At 36.8% G+C, this 17,417-nt stretch overlaps 3 protein-coding genes across 3 annotated transcripts; 2 read left to right on the top strand and 1 right to left on the bottom strand.

The window, feature by feature from the left end:
* The first annotated feature begins 545 nt into the window (after nt 1-545).
* On the top strand, nt 546-3,041 carry LOC113358797. Its single transcript, XM_026602482.1, has 2 exons — nt 546-1,337; nt 1,497-3,041. The coding sequence occupies exons 1-2, from the start codon at nt 1,319-1,321 to the stop codon at nt 2,246-2,248; spliced, it is 771 nt and encodes a 256-aa protein (XP_026458267.1). The 5' UTR covers nt 546-1,318; the 3' UTR covers nt 2,249-3,041.
* A 1,953-nt stretch (nt 3,042-4,994) lies between these two features.
* On the top strand, nt 4,995-5,867 carry LOC113360727. Its single transcript, XM_026604198.1, has 2 exons — nt 4,995-5,212; nt 5,363-5,867. The coding sequence occupies exons 1-2, from the start codon at nt 4,995-4,997 to the stop codon at nt 5,865-5,867; spliced, it is 723 nt and encodes a 240-aa protein (XP_026459983.1).
* Nucleotides 5,868-8,039: 2,172 nt separating this feature from the next.
* LOC113358796 (L-arabinokinase-like) lies at nt 8,040-16,361 on the bottom strand. The gene is made up of 29 exons (XM_026602481.1): nt 16,025-16,361; nt 15,438-15,545; nt 15,205-15,273; nt 14,956-15,039; nt 14,737-14,813; nt 14,538-14,604; nt 14,335-14,392; nt 14,174-14,241; nt 14,027-14,089; nt 13,743-13,796; nt 13,528-13,630; nt 13,325-13,434; nt 13,110-13,229; nt 12,542-12,598; nt 12,234-12,406; nt 11,974-12,142; nt 11,690-11,773; nt 11,445-11,570; nt 11,163-11,293; nt 10,990-11,071; nt 10,731-10,818; nt 10,404-10,447; nt 10,221-10,316; nt 10,047-10,123; nt 9,602-9,817; nt 9,331-9,496; nt 9,173-9,244; nt 8,703-8,906; nt 8,040-8,508 (listed from the first exon to the last, which is right to left on the bottom strand). The coding sequence occupies exons 1-29, from the start codon at nt 16,148-16,150 to the stop codon at nt 8,386-8,388; spliced, it is 3,015 nt and encodes a 1,004-aa protein (XP_026458266.1). The 5' UTR covers nt 16,151-16,361; the 3' UTR covers nt 8,040-8,385.
* Between the last annotated feature and the right edge of the window lie 1,056 nt (nt 16,362-17,417).

Here is a 17,417-nt window from a genome sequence, read left to right as displayed (position 1 = left end):
ATAAATTTGCTTCATAAAAACCGATTTTTCTGTTTTTTAAAATCGTTCTGAAAAATTATTGCCAAACTAACTTTTGATTTTTCGAATTCTAGAAATCGAAAAAACAACTTCTATATATATATATCCAAACACCTTGTTAGGTGTTGGCTTTTGCATCTATATGTCACATATGTGCATTTTTACGGTAACATATCTGAATAACAAATCTGATGATGGTTTAAGAGGTGTGTTTCTTGTGCAGTCATGCGCACGAAACCAGGAGTCATAATTTTAACATTTTACAATAGGGGCACTTAATATATGTTTGCTTGCAAATCTAAAATATTTAGTTGTAATTTTTGGTGTGCATGCCTAATCTGGTAGTTCAAACTCTAATTACTTCGCTGAGTTATCATTTTGTATTCCGATGGACGGTGGTTTCTATATTTTATGCTCCCCTAGTGGTTATGTATCAACTGAGATGCGAAGGAAATCAAAGCCAAAAGTTTTTAGTTTGTGAGGACTCACTTCAGTAGCATTTCACTCAGGAAAAAGCTAATATAATCCAGTACATGCACCCCCATTAAATTGCAAAAATCCATTGCCAATTTAATGCAGTTGGGTCCTTAGATCCGTCGAGACAGGTTACAAGATTGGTAGGTCCAATTTTATTTTATTTTTCTCTCTAATAATGCACCTAAACCATGTACTTGTATCTAACTATATGCGCGTCCATACATTTCAATTTGATATATGTAAAATTGCAAATGCTAATATTTTACGCCTCGGTACGCACAATTCAACAATGCTCCGGCATATTCTGTAACGTCGATGGTTGATCTTCAGATGTTTCCACAATAACTCTGTAGTAGCCATTGCACAAGAAACGTAATGTGATGAGAGAGAGGGGGCGATGACGTGGCGGCGATTTGAATTGCGATTTCAGATTTAGATTTTTCGCGTCTTGCTCGTCCAATCCAACCATGGCTGGAGTTGATTTGCCTCAATTTAATTCAATCACTTCTCCTCATGATCATAGTGTTCTGTCTGGTTCAATTTCTGAGTTTCCTCACTTGATTTCCAACTTAAATTCTGGAAACAAATCTTCTCAAAATTTAGGGTCTGGATTGGATTGGTCCAATGTCTTGGCATCAAAATCGCAAGCTGAAGATTGTTCTTTAGTGTTTAAATCTTCTGATTTGATGGAAGGGAAGAAGGCAACGGCTGTAAAATCTGAGGATTTTGAAGAAGCTGTTAAGGATTGTAAAACCCTAGTGATTGGGTTTTTTGCCGGACGGAAACTTTCTTTTGCCATGGTGAAAGAGGCTGTAACAACACAATGGAAACTCAAGTCAGAGGTAACTATCTCTACCCATGGTGACAATGTTAATGCTTTTGTATTCAACTTTGTGAATGAAGATGATAGAAAAGTAGCTCTTCAACAAGGGGATTTTTCAGTTTGAAACAACTGTTCATTGTAAGACCCTGGAGTTTGTTAATTGAGAAATCAATTGCAGATATGAAGACTATTCCAGTATGGGTTATGATATACAATGTTCCTCTACATTTATGGAATAAACTAGGGTTGAGTGTGATTACAAGTTATCTTGGAAATCCATTGATGATGGATGAATGCACAAAGAAGAAAACCAGGCTCACTTGTGCTAGATTGTGTGTGGAAATTGATGTAGAATGTTCATTCCCTAGCTCCATCCCTCTTTGGATTGATGGTGTGCATATCATGGATTTACACGTAGAATATCAATGGAAACCTGCAAAATGCTTGAAGTGTTCATCGTTTGGACATAAACTTAACTCTTGCTCTTCTCAAGTGGGAAAGAAAAAGACTCTTTGGACTAATAAGAAAGACCAGCAGCATCATCCAAAGCCGGTGACAGTGGCTAGTGAAAAGGTTGCTTCGATTGTAGAAGGGGGTGAGACAAATGCAATAAATGATCTGAATGGTCTTCACTGTTCGGTATTGAATGCAAATGATCATTTAGATGGTAGCATTATAGAAGGAAATGTGACAAATGGAGTTGGGATTGAGGTTACAAAGGAAAATCATACATTTGAGAAAGGATTGGAGAACACGGATGCTTTAGAAATGGCATCTCTTTTACCTGTGTCAGAGCCTGAATTAGTTGAGAAAGGGTCAGAGCCTGAATTAGTGGACCAATTGATAGTTGATTCTGTTCTGAAAGCTTCATCCACTACAGTTGACCCATGTGTAGAGAGGTGTGTGATTGGGGAGAGGGTTTTTGAATAAGAAGAGGTTCTTGGTGAATGAGACTCTCATAAAAGTAAGAAAAGCGCCAGCAAAAAGAAAAAACAAAAGAACTTACAGGCCCAATCAGTTAAACCGGCTGCGGAAGGTGCAAGCACCTCATCTACTAATCCCGCAATCCCCCTGGTTTTGAATCTCATAACAGATTTCATGGCCTGGAAGAAGAAGAAGAGAGAGAGGCAGCCACTTCCCAGTTAGCTTTGAAAGACTTAAAGGTAAGCATCGCAAAGCCATCATCGTCAAAACAAATTATAGGAATTGGTATGAAATTGGGTATCAAACCGAAAGGTACTCTTTCGAGTTTGAAAAAGGAAAAGCCTCCTCAATCTAAAGCTCCTAGCAATGTATCCGCGGATAAACTCTTGGAGTATGGATCCTCATGAGGCTTAAAATTTCCTCATCTGAAGACTAATCATGAAAAAATGTTTAGCGATCTCGCAAAAAATCACGATGGTTTAATTATAGAAGATCTTGACGAGTCTGCTAATTGACAAAAGCCAGTGGTCCTCTTTGCCTCTGCAAGTTGCTCTTTGTTTTTAGGTTTCACAAGTTTTGTCTTCTTCGGTTGACACTCTTTGTTTTCCTAGATTGTTCTTTACTTGGGTTTTCTTGTTTTTGGGGCTCTCTAGCTCTTTGTGTTATGTATTCGCCCGTACACGGCTTGTGTGCATTTTATTCTATTCTCTTTGATCGATCAAGAAAAAAAAAACTCTGCATTAGCTGTTTTTTATTGGTTCCGCACTTTCTTTAATGTATGCCATTGTCGTTTTTTGTGTTGTTAATGATGCCATATCTCTGAGTACTTCTGGTTTCTTTTTGGTGTTTCTTGTTCGAGGAGAAATGCATGAATATTATCAGAAATGAAGTTGTGGATACTGATTGATGTTAAGGGGCGCTTATTGAATTGGCTGTCGTTATATGAGTATACCCACCATCTTACAGTGTCTTATGAAGCTTGACTATTAACTCCATATACAACCATTGCTCAACTCCACCAAATGCAATCTCTAGTTTGATACCATGCAATGAACTAATGACATGATTTGATTTACTAACAAGATCAGGATTTAGATCAATCCAATATGAAGGGGGTACATGAGATCCCATTTAAAGCATTTGGTGTCAACCACATGGGGTTGCTTATGTTTTTCTTTTCTAAAGTGATTTTTGAAATTTGGGTTTCTTTATAAAATTGATTGCATGCTACTTCGGTTTTCATTAATTCGATTTCAAAAGATGTGTTAGCCGATCTCGAACATCAAAGGAGAAGGAGCTCAATTTGAGATTATACCTGTTGCAGGCTTTGCCAAATTCTATAGGATTACCAAATGCATATAAAACAAGACATTCTTCACCTCTTACAAATTAAGTTGATTCGTTAAAAAAAAATGGATTTTGAAACTCGTTATGTATGAATTAGTAAAACAGGATCATGCTAGAGAAACCATTTTTGGAAGATGAAGTAAAACAGGTAATTTGGAGTTTTCGGACCAACAAATCCCCAGGTCCTGATGGATTTACACTGAAATTTTTTAAAGCAGTGTGGGATATTATTAAACCAGAATTGATGCCAGTTATGGGTGAATTTCAGCATACAAAGAAATTAGATTGGAGACTCAGTTGCACTAACGTAATTCTTATTCCCAAATGTGAAGGTGCAGTTAGTATGCATAATTTTAGACCCATCAGTCTTAATGGTGGAATCTATAAAATTTTCTCTAAATTGTTGGTTGACAGATTGAAGATGGTGTTGCCTTCTATCATCTCAGAATTTCAAGGTGCATTTGTGGATAATAGGCAGATTACTGCTGGGATTCTAATTGCTTCAGAATTGGTGGATGCTAGAGAAAGAGATAAGATAGCAGGTTTGGTGGTGAAAGTTGATTTAGAAAAATCTTTTGAAATATAAGTTGGAGCTGTCTGGATTACACTTTAATTAGGTTTGGTTTTGGCAATGTTTGGAAGAGTTGGATTAAATGGTGCTTGACAACAAAAAGATTTTATGTGGCCATTAATGGTACTGCTGATTCTTTATCTAGAAGTCATAAGGGTGTTAAACAAGGGGATCCAATTTCTCTATTTCTTTTCATAATGGTTGTGGAGGTATTGTCTGTAATGATAAAAATAGCTGCTAACATGAATCTTATTTCTGGTTTTAATCCAGCTGCTGATGCTAGTGCTATTCATCATCTACAATTTGCAGATGACTTAATTGTCTTCTTAGATGATAAAGTGGAGGAAGTTCATAATTTCAAAAACATTCTTTTGAGTTTTGAGCTAGTTTCTGGCATGAAAGTTAACTTCAGGAAGAGTGCTCTTGTGGCAGTTGATGAGGTTGTGAATGCTGAGGCAAGTGCACTAACTTTTGGATGTCCTTTAACTACTTTTCCAATGAAGTACTTGGGTATTCCATTGGGAAGTAAATCAAAAACTGTGGGTGTTTGGGATGTTATTATTCAGAGATTTCAACAGAGGATGACTGTTTGGCAAAGAAGATATCTTTCTAAAGGTGGAAGAATAATGTTGATAAAGAGTGTGCTTTGCAGTTACCAGTGTACTATTTGTCACTTTTTCAGCTGGCTGCTTCTATTGAGAAACAATGGACATAATCATGAGGCAATTCTTATGGGAGTCTTCTAAGACAAAATCAAACAGTAGTTGGGTGGCTTGGAAAACAGTGAATCTACCAAAAGAAATAGGAGATGTATGTATCAAAAAACTAAGGATCATGAACAAATCTTTACATGCTAAGTGGATATGGAGGTATGACAATGAAGAGAAGGCTTTATGGAGGAAAGTGGTTCATCACAAATTTGGTGGTAATCAAAAAGCTTTCTTTCCAAATCAATCCAACAACTCAGTTGGTAAAAGTCCGCAGTCTGGTATCTTGAAGAGTAGTTATGCTGTAAAATCCAATTCCACTATTCAGGTCAATAGTGGTGATAGGTGCTTATTTTGGAAGGATAATTGGGTTAATGGACAATCTTTGAAGACTTTATTTCCTGCACTTTACAAAATTACTAGAAAAAAAAGATGCTAAAATACATGATTTGTTAGTAATATCCAGTACAAATAGCTGAATTTGGATTTTTGAAGGAATTTGAAAGAATCTGAAGTGGAGGATGTTGCACTCTTGCTGAACCTGTTACCAGCTATCAATATTAATAGTAGTACAGATCAAAGAGTATGGATTGCATGTAATCATGGTTTCTCCGTGGCTGAATGTTATAAAGCTCCGGAAGATGAAGGTATCATTATGTTTCCTTATAAGTCTCTGTGGAATCCAAAAATCCCACATAAGGTAATCTTCTTCGTATGCACGTTGTGTTATAATGCTGCACCTACATTTGATTGTTATAAGAATTCTGATGTAGTAAATGGTTGCTTGCTTTGCAAAAGAGCTGCTGAAACAAATCAAGACATTTTTCTTCACTGTGATACAACAAGATCAGTGTGGCATTATTTCTTGAAGTATTATAAACTGCAATGGGTATTTCAAGACTGTGTGAAGAATACTATTTGGGAATGGAGAAAGAAGAAAGGTACTACAAGGGCTATAAGGAAAAGAATCTGGGATATATATCCATTTGCAATTTGGTAGTCAATTTGGATTGAGAGAATGAAAGATGTTTTAATGGTAAATACAAGCCCGTGGAATCTATCATTGACAGTGTGAAGGTATTCATATACAACTGGTGTGTGGGAACTGACATATTTCAGGGATTTTCTTTGAATACTGTTCTGCAAAACTGGGATGCAATTATGTCTTAGTTTTTGGTTTTTGTTTTCCTTTGGGAGCTCTACTATAACTGAGCTTCAATTGTATCTCTTTTTGAATCAGTTCGTCACCTTCTTGGTGGTAGATTGATCTTTTTTAATATATTTTGCCCTTCCTGAGTTAAAAAAAAAGTAAACTTCTAAACAAGATTAACTAACGCAAATATGATAAAACCATAGTAAAAGTAAAAAATGTTGACATAAAATGTAAATCAAAATACAAAATGTGAAAGAAAAGTGAGAATGCTTTAGGCCTTTCCACTTGAATGTACATGAGTGATCACATCTAGGGTCTAAGAATTACCATTTTTTTTTTTTTTTGGAAAGGATTATCATATCCTTTTGTCTTTGCTAAGGAAAGCAAATACATTTAGTTCCAACTTTTTCACTGTCAAAATCTGTACTTTTTCCTTAGTGCCATAGTTACAGTAAATGTGTTTTTTTGTTCATCCCAGTGGGTTAGGTACATTTCGACTAATTTGGTAGTGTACTATAAAGTATCGAGTTAAAAACATAAATAAGGTGGTAAAATATACAATAGATGTTTGAACATTGATATGATTTGGGACCAAACAAAAATGTAGCGAAAGTGATACTTCAATAAACAGTCATTAACTTTGATAGTTGTTGTGAGGAAACTAAAGAGAATCATGCATGCATGATCTCCTATTTAGTGTTAGTGTAGTTTGTTGGTGTAGTGGACCACTTATTGTGGGACTGCTATTCTTTTTGGTTGGTGATGATTCTTACTTTATCCAAAGTTGAAACCATTAAACATGAGGATGAGATCCATGTTAGTAGCTGATTAGACTCCATGATACTTCTTGTTACCTATAATGAGTTTTGTAAGAGCAAGTGTCATGGGAAGAAGTGACTACTCTCCGATAAATAAGTGCGGCCTAAAAACAGTCCTCTTGTCTGGGTATCAGAAGTAAAAGCGCATTTACTTCTGCAGGAGAGAAAGTCAGAAACAAATTACTTTAGTTTTACAGAAAGTTAATTTTTTTGTTTCTAGAAAATCATTTTCCAGAGTAATTTGTTTCTAACGGACTATTAAAGTTTTACTTCGGATGAAGGTAGTGCCCGATCAATGACATTGTACGACAGATAGTGTGTCATCTGTTTTTGTATGGCAATTTGTTTGTAGCGTAGGTTTTACATCTCCGTCTACCCATCTAGAATCTTAATAAAATATATTGGACGACAGACTATCTACCATTTTTGATGATTTTTTTCCCACCACATGGCAATTAGTCTGCCCTTTGGTGTTAAAACACGCTACTTTACAGGCGGAACCACTACTTTACCCCTTTAGGGCGGAGCCAACATTTCTAAGTAGGGGTGCAAACTTTATTTTTTAAGAGGTACAAGGAAAACAAAATAAGGCTTATAAATATTATAAATGGGCCTGAATAAGGTTTGGGAGTCAGTTTGACAGGGAGTTGCACACCCTCTCTACTAACACATTTTGGAAGCCCCTGCTTTAAGAACATGGTTGTGAATCCAACGCATATTTCCGCTCTTCTCCTTGCTCGGGGTATTCAAACACTTATTGTCTATGTTTGACAATTCGATCAAAAACTTGTCCATGTCTGGCAACCCTATTTTAGACGTAAGATGTGTATTCAGTGTCCTTTTTTCAGTTTACCATTTGGGCTTCAATGACACTTAGAGACGACTCAAGGTGAAGGTCAATCTTCCGGCCGTAAACACCCTGTTAGGGCGTCCATTCCAATAGTATTATGTAGGAATGCATCAACGGTAGGCACGACACTTCAAATTGGTACACAGGGTGTTCATGGTTGGCTACTCTCGTCACCCAAAATATGTTGGGCTGCATATGGATAGACAAACTGGTCCAAGCATGGCTAAAGACAGTAGCTTCTATCATTTCTCATGCAGAGTCTCATCCTTATCAACACCTTCTGTCCTAACGCGTTTTCTAGTTGTCTTCTACAACTCCCATTGCAGTAAACACATATACGAGTCCAACCGAATAATCCAAAGAATCCCTTCAATGCCAAATCTTGCAAAATGCAAGTAAATAGCCCAGTGTCTTATGAAGAAGAAACCTGAAGTTGTCTTACATTAGGAAGAAGTGCTGAAACGCACAACTGCCGGCCAAAAAGGCCGATTTACAGCATCACCCACGCAGGGACACCAAGATCCTAAACATAAAAATGCTACATTTGTCCTCAACACAGCTGAATACTTTTGTCAAGTATATTTTTCTTCCTTTATTACGCGATTCTGATTTAATCGTGCTGTTTTATACCTTGATTTTCTGTTAAGAATTATTTAGAAAGGCGGGACATATACAAGGAGGGTAGATGTGCAGGTAACTAGTTTTGGGCTGAGTGAAACCGGCGACGGATTTTCAGATATCCGAACTTTCCTGCTCCTGGGGATGAACCTTCGAAAATGAACGGCATGTATCCTGTTGCAGCTTTGTATCTCTGCTGAACCTGTCCATGACAACAAAGTATACGATCATCTAAAAGAAAAAATGCTAACCCGCTTTCATACACAACATGGGAAAAATAAAATGATACCATACATAACATCTGACACTGTCTTTCGCTGTTTTATCATTTGCACAAAAACAAATTCTGCATTAATTGCCGTTTATATAGAAGGATGAAGTTTACAAATTGGTTACCTCTAGTATTTGTTCGCTGCTTCGGAGACAGTTCCTTCCTATAACACAAACTGAACCACCCGAGCCTCCGCCCGTAATTTTGGCACCAAACAATGTCCCATTTTCAGATTTAGATCGCTTACTATGCTGTATTTCTTGCACCAATTGGACCAATCTATCTGTTCCATCTGACCCAAGCCCACACGCACCATAGCTATAATGACACTGCGACAAAGAATAGCACATACAGTTTTAAGTTTGAGTTTTAGTCTAGCTACCTGATTTCTAATTTTGCTAACCCCATGATTAGTGCTGGTGCAACAAGTGCCCGCCACCATGTAGTTAGTTCCTTGGTCATGGTCATGCTATACAGAGTACAACTCCGCTTAGATTTATGACCATTGACCGTTCCGCCTCAAATGTAGGACCGACTGAATATTTAAAACCAGAACAAGGACTAAACATGTTTTTGAAGTGAACAGTTAAGAGACCTGATACATGAGTTCTCCAAGAGTTGAAAGCTGATCGTTTGAGGAGACAGCTGGTAATAGCGCTTTAAATGCCTGAAAATCGGTTCAAGTAAGAAAAACAATCAACACACTAGCTTTCTCTAACAACATCTAATATCTCATGTTGCTAATCGACTAACCTTGACACGGAAATTTTCATAGATAGGATGGCGGGTTGGTGCTGTCACTCCATAGCTGCGTTTCGGATCAATAACTGTTACCGAATCATTGTGATCAGAGTACTTCTCCAAAAAGATCTCACCAAGAATAGATTCAGGAAGCCTCTTGGAGTATATAGATTCATATCTACAGAACAAGAACGAAGAAATATGCCTTTTTATTAACTTCTTTATATTCAATATAGTAGTACAGAAAAATTTGTAATCCACTCGTGATACACAAACAAATTACCTGTGGGGTGACAGGTTGCATAAATAGTTGAGCGAAGCTTCATCTTCAAATAATTCGAAACCATCTTCTTCAATGTCATCGGGATTTATCCCATTGATCTGCTGGGGTGGATTAGCACCCGAAGAAGAACGACAATATGAAGACGCGATAGACTTTATCATCTTTCGACCCATAAAAGATCCTATTCTTACAGAACCATAGTCTGCACCACCAATGCTGAAAATGATACACAAGTTAATGCTAGAATGTATGCCTTGAAACCTAATATTTCCCGAAACTAGACATTTTACAGCAACAAATATTTTCTCCTTGGACACTCAAAATTAAAAATTCCAGCACAAAAGTGCTGGAATTTTACAGCACAAAAGTGTGAGATTACCCAAAATTAAAAATTCCAAGAATTATCTCAAAGTAGAGAAAAAGTATCATTAGAGATCATGTGTACCTATGTCGGATTCCAGAATCAATGCCCCAGAACCGAATATGGTTTGGAATAGTCACAAGTCCCAATACCTCAGCTGGCTGCAATACATTGAAAAAAAGAAAAAAGATGGATTACGAAAGAAAGAGAATAGTTACATCTTGCAAACAAATTTAACTCACTATGGTTAATGCTTACCTGGCAGATCATAGCAAGAAGTTTATTAGCTTCACCACATGCTGATGTCATCTGATCCATTACACCACATGGGGCTCCTACAATGTGATTTTCCACCTGCCAGATATTTTAAGGAAGCCTGTTTCAGATACTGTTGTATGGCGAGAGTTGTGTTATAAACACCTATTGTGAGGGCATTCATACCTTTTGACACAACAAAGCGAGATCTCTTGGCGTGATGTTCAGTCCTGCAGGCACGTAGTAGCTAATTCAGTAAATTTCTCCACTGTACAGTGCCTAAACAATATGCTTTAACTTGTATTATTTTCTTGTTTTCCGAACGCAGCAAGATTTCCAACACATTCTCAGACCTTCCAATCTTTAAAGTGTGCCCCAGTGAAAGTGAACTATGACAGAACTAACTATACCAGAATATATCGCGCCAAGAGAATTATTCTTTTACTATAACCAGGAAAAAGTTATACAGTACCCATGAAGTTCACTTTGAAGGGAAATCAAGGAAATACATACCATGGGCAGCAGCAAGTGCAGACATGCTAGCAACCTCCAACGCCGCAGAGGAAGATACACCTTTGCCTTCTGGAACAGCAGAAGATACCTGAAAGCTCATTAACATACAATTTAAACAATCGAAATTGAAACTCTTCATTCCAAAACTTAAAAATTCACATCCTAGATATCATGAACGCCTTCGCTGTTAGCTGGAATGACTAATGAGGGAAGAATATGAAAAAAGAACAATTTTTTAATATAAACCAGAAGCACTTACAAGTATGCTTATGCCATCATCAAAGCGAACACCTAATTCAGTCATTAAAACAAGAATCGTCCCTGCAACATATGCCGCCCACCTAAAACGGGGTTCATGTTAACGTGCTACTAAGTACAGAAACAAATATCTCCCAATATATTAAAGAGGAAAGAAGAGAGAATGAAACTCACTTCTGGGATGGGTCTTGAGCAAAGAACTTCTGTGCCTTCTCATATGACATTGGCTGCTCACCATCCATCAAATCTGCTATATCCATGTCAAAGGTCGGTCCACGATTACTCAATTCAGATCCATATGATACCTGATATGGTCAAATAATTGTTACGGTTTCGCTATCGCAAGTTGCTTAACATGCTCCAATACATTTTCTCGGACCACCGAATTTACTTATGTCCTGATACGGTTCTCTTTCAAACATGAAAAACAAACACTTAACCAGCCTGATAACTTACAATTTGCAGTATAGGGGTAATCTCCTGTCCTTTTGCAAGTTGCCGAGCTTGGGCATGTTTCCAGATCTTCTGCTTGGTCGGATGAGTCCTTTGTACAGCCACATGACAGGCTTCTCTAATAGGCATCTGTAAGTGGAAAATAGTATTACAATGTTGGCAACAAATTACCGAATTTGATCAATTATAAGCAAGAATACCAACTTGCGTCTATAACACCAAATTATTGAAGAAAGTAAGAAACTAACCTGCAAAACCATACTTCCTGAATAGTCTGCAATTCCTCCCATTACATCCAACCTCCCTGGAGCTCTTGCAACAAAGATATCTTCCTGCGAAGGACAACAAGCAATAATGAACACAACAATCAGAAAGAATTTTTATCTCATATACGTAGGAGAAATAATGAAAATTAATGAAGTGAGATAGATTTATCGGTTTAAAATCAGTGCAAAATGACTCTTGTAACATAGGGAAAACAAATGATGAATTGGTAATTGTTACCAAAGTAAATTAAGATAATGAGTAAGACCTCCCAATTGAAAATTCCTGCGGCTGCAATACGCTCTCGCATTTTACGCTTCTCAGGATTCTTTCCCAAGTCAAATTCTGTATCCAGTCGTGCTAAGCTCCGTAAGAAGTTCATAGTATCGGGCAGACCATGATGATCTCCATGAAGTATCTCAAATTCTTGAACATATCTACCAACAGGGAACAGAACGGCCGATAAGAACTGGTACATAAAACTGAAACCGGCTGAAAACTGAATTGTAAATAAAGAATCAAACTTACGTAGTCGAAAGAGAACTTTTCTCGCTCATCTCAGCACTGGGTGACCCAGTGCGAAGGCCGAATTCATTTTCAGCCAGTGCATACCACTCAGGAATATCTGCATCTCTACCAGGCGCCCTTTGCAGTTGATATCCCAGGACTATGGCATCACGCAATCTCCTTGCGCCACTTAACTAAGTTTGCGTAATAAAATGCAAAGAACCAAATCAGTGACAAGGAACAAGTAAATCCATTACACAATGTGAGTTAAACCTTTGAAGAAAAGTCAACAATGTAAATCCAAAGAGTTAGTCCTTAACTAACAGTACCTTATCTGAAGCATAATTTTTTCCAATAGCTGTATCCTGAAGTATGCGAGCAGCAACCTGAAAATTTTACGACCCAATCATGAAAAATACCAATGACAATTATAATTGATACCTAGAAATCCGCTGAACAGCTGACTACATGCACGGTAATGCAGGGTAATTTCCATCAGAATGATAAACATCTGACGGTGGATCCAATCAAATGCTAATGAGACACAAGAATCCAGTCCTAGCATTCTCATCTTTCCTACTTATTTCAGTAAGAATGATAATAGAAACATTTTCTACTTATTATATATCATTCAATCACTTGACTTTTCATATTTGACTGTCGTATCTCTTTCTGAGAAAATCTCATAAGCAACTGTGACTGGGAAAATCTGATATTTGATTTTTCATATTTTTCATATTTGATTTTTCCATTGATAAGCATGCTGTGACTGAGAAAATCTCTTCATAAGCAACTGTGCTTAGCTTCACCATCAAAAATCACTCAGTTCTAAATTTCATATTAAAAAAAATTGAAAGTACATCACAAGAACAGAAAATTCTAGAAAATAAAAGGCACCTCGCCACCATTGATGCCTCCTTCATAGCACGGCTTTAAGCTTATTGCCCTTTCAAGGTAAGCAGCCCAATGTCCAGTAAGCAAATCCCTCCTGATCATCTCAACACCTCCTTGATAATACTGTTTACACCAAGTATAAACAATACTTAGTATGGATGCTTTCGGAAAAAGTCAGTAATTTAACCAAACGAAATGAAAAGTTAACAAAATTATACCTCAAGCATATTTCTCAAAAATGGCTCTTCGTTGAAATAATCTCTGCGAACAAATACAAAAGGCAACCTGTATGCCAGAGCTTCACTAACTGTACCATACCCAATTTTTCCTGATATAGAAAACATGATTAATAGATTAATAGCTAGCCTTACGCGCCCAGATAAACATTTATTATTTCAAACAAGCAATCTCAATCCACTACCAAGCATGCAATCAGAGGCTGCCATCAAATCTGGAGTGTACACATCTTTTGCAAGCCTTATAAAGTTCGAAGGAAGTTCTTGATTTTCGGATGCTCCACATACCTCCACAATGGAACAAGCATTCAGCATAGTATCACCCAAAATGCAGAAAAGAGAAACTTCCGCTACTCTACTAGCATAGAGCATAACACAACCAGGATTGAACTAAACATACCAGACACAACCAACCAGCAGGTAAATACTCCTCTTTCAGTTTCCAGCCAGCTGGCTGCAAGTGATAAGCAAAAGTATGAGACAGAGAGCAGTTTTGATTCAGTGGTTTATGCTGATAGAAACTACGAGTTCACCAATGTCACACCAAGTACTTCAGGATAAAACATACTAGATGAATACTTACGATTAATATCCAACGACAAATGTACAGTGACATCAAAATAGCTAATTTATGAGATCAACTAACAAGCATTTATGCGTGAAGCAGCTGGATGAGTTTCTCACCTGTCCACCAAAGTTGAAAATAACTAGCTTTACATCTTCCCCAATTCCAAGCTCCTTCCTCACCTGCAATAATTAAAAAAATAATTATGGATGCGTAACGCATTAACATCTCACAGGAGAGACTTATTAAGCTTGCGACCATCAGACCTCTGTTCGGGATTTGTGTAGCCTCCTAACAACAAGAGGTACGTCAATAACATCACGAAAAGCAGGCACTGCAAAATAAAGACGTGGAGTTAGAGCTGACCACAAGGATCAGGAACTAGATACACAAACATGAAAATTGTGTGGACTATAAACAAACATACTCGGACAGTATCCAGGAAGGCGAATCAGGAATTCACAGTGAGAATAATCTTCAGCTATCTGTAAAAACAGTAAACCGCTTAGATGATCTCATACACTAAAGACCCATTACAGATGTCTCCAGAACTATAATGGAGATATATCCAAATAACCATAAAAACAGCTTCTTGCGGGGGGCAAACCAAAGTACAGACAGAAGAAGTACCTGCCAAACTATTGAGCGATGGTGATATCCAGCAGCCATAACATATTCAGCATAGATGAAGTCCCAACTGAAACATAAAAAATGAAACTTCAGCTAATGGTGATTCATTTCACCATAGCAGATTAGGAATATAATGGGGTAACAACATCAGATATGAACTATTCGTATATGACTAACACACAAGTCAATGTAAGATCACCTGAAATTGGTGACACAAACTGAACGAATCCCAGCATCTGCTGCTGCCCGGCACGCAACAGGAACGACATCAGAAATCTGTTTTTCAAACCAAGCAGAATCATATCAACATTGAATCGACAAAAATAGCCCGCACCTTTATATTCACATTTTAGGCACATTATTATCAATGAGACACCTTATACCGATACTATAAATTACTCGAAAACAATTCCCCTACCACTAAATCAGCGTTGATGGAGTTCAACCACTCCACTTCTGTAGCCAAAATAGAAGCTCGAGGTGCTACAGCTGTCTCCGAATACTGGATTCACCAAAAGAAACACAGCGAAAGTAATCAATCAATAAGACCACGAAAATAAGAAGTTGGATCCTTATTAAAAAGAAATAGACTCAAATAAAAAGTTAGCAATCATGTGAAAACTGTCTTATCATCGGTCACAATTCATTGTTTTGCCTTTACTCATACCTTTTGTAAGGAGGCAAGGCGATCCACTGTTAGAGCATCAGCTTGTACAGCTCCACAATCCAACAGAACCTACAATCCACAAAAAAAATTGCATTTTTAATAGACAACAATAAACTCAATATCATTTCTAATATGCTAAATAACTCCAAAGGTTTAAGCCTCAATACAATATATTAAATGTTCAATGAGGGATTCTGCACCACATTATTTCCAATTAAAAAAAGGAAACATACCTTGCGAATGAATAACCGTGGGGATTGTATTTCGGAAGTAAAAACAAATTCTGGAGCACCAGTAACCAAGTGTACGTCATGACCAGCCGCAATAAGATGCCGAGCAACCTGAAAATGGCAGCAATCCAAATGTAATGTTGACCTAGCATGGTGTCTTAATGACATATCAAGAACTTGTGCCATACAATTACATTACACCTAAACACCCAAAAGTTAAAACAATACCAACACCAAAATCATTCCTAACCTTTCAGTCTAAAATCGAGTTAATCACTTCGTCTAACTAAATAAGCAAAATTAAACATCCCAAATTAAACTTTTAAACATCCCAAATTAGAAACAAAATCCACCACAATTATACCCTAATCCTTGGAATTTTAAGCCTACAAAAAAACCCTAAAAATTGAACAAAAGTACTGAATGTTCTCCAAAAACGAAAAAAGGGGGTCTTTTTAAACTTGATATCGCTGTTACTGGTGTAAAATACCAATCTTGTTAATACCTAAACCTATGAAGAACTGATTAAACCCTAAGAAAAATCACAAAAAATTGTATTATGGAGAAGGGGTTTTAGTGAAGAATAATACCTCAACAACACGAGTGGCATGACCAAATCCATGACCAGTAATATAATAAGCAAACACGAGTGGCTTTACTGATGATAATTCTGATGATGAAGTATTTGAAATTTCATCAACTTCTCCGTTCCTCATTTTTCTCAGAAAAATAAATAATTGAATTTATAAAAATTGATTGATAATAACGAAGATATTATGTTCTAGAGAATATCAAATTTATTTGGAGAGAAATAAGGAATTTAATCTTCAATATATATTGAGAACTGGGTCATGGAAATTTGGAAAAGAGCGATCAGATAATGGTCAGTCGTAACAAAGAAAAACTGGCGGGTAATGTTTATCCATAACAGACAAAACTGTTGTCATTACCATAAATGCGGATTCTTTATCTTCATGGTGAGAGTCGTTACTCGTTAGACTTTCGACATCAAAAGTAAATTTCAGCGGGACCCACTCGGTACTAAGGATATGGCGGGGTCCACATCAACCCAATACTCTAGTCGAATTTTACGAAAGAACGTTAGCCAGGAGTAATCATATCATATGTTTGCTTCATTTGCTGCCCTTTTAGCTAGAATTTTTCTCATGGTTGGCTAGAGGTGTAATTGGGCGCATATCGGACTAAGAAATACTTGAGTCGTGGATAATGTTATACATGAAATGGGTCATTTGTCCAAATATTTTTAAATGACTGTTCAAATGGACGAGTAAAAAAATAATTTGGGTGAAATGACCAAAAAAAATAGTAAGGATGAAACTGGTTTCATCATAGCTTAAATTTAAAAAATAGCAAGGATGAAACTGAATACATCCTGTGTAAATTAAAAATAAGAAAAAATATTTGAAAATGGGCACGATGAAACTGGTTACATCTGCCTATTTTTACATTTTTGTCCATTTAAACAGTATCAAAATCTAACTGTCCATTTCACCCAGGAATTGTTGATTTTGATCTTTTTAACCAATTTTGTGAATTTTGTACCAGACTAGTTGGATGCATGTCTAACTAGGCCGACCGAGCGAATTGAGGGAGGATTCTATATATGGTAATTTTGAGTTTTATTGCTAAACATGACTTTTCTTCTAACTTGACACGAAAACATTGGATTTAGTATCTATGCTTAGTCTTTTTCACTGGACAAAATTGTTCTCCCTTTTAGTCCAATTACTATTATTTATCCCATTTTCAGGGGTATAATTGGCAACCAAACTTTAATATCACATATCTAAAAATCCGTGCTTTGAAATTTACAAATTTTATCTCGTTGGAATGGTTTTCAAAAAACCTACACAATGAGTATAAACAACAATATCAAATTTAGATTTTTTACGAAAAATTCGGAGGCGTTACAATTTTCGAAAATTAAATGTATATCCATTATGCAAACCACCAAAAAGGATG

This window comes from Papaver somniferum, chromosome 3 (assembly GCF_003573695.1).
Source record: "Papaver somniferum cultivar HN1 chromosome 3, ASM357369v1, whole genome shotgun sequence".
In the NCBI taxonomy this organism is placed as follows: domain Eukaryota; kingdom Viridiplantae; phylum Streptophyta; class Magnoliopsida; order Ranunculales; family Papaveraceae; genus Papaver; species Papaver somniferum.
Note: the sequence above shows the minus strand (reverse complement) of the source record. Positions and strands in the feature narration are given on the sequence as shown.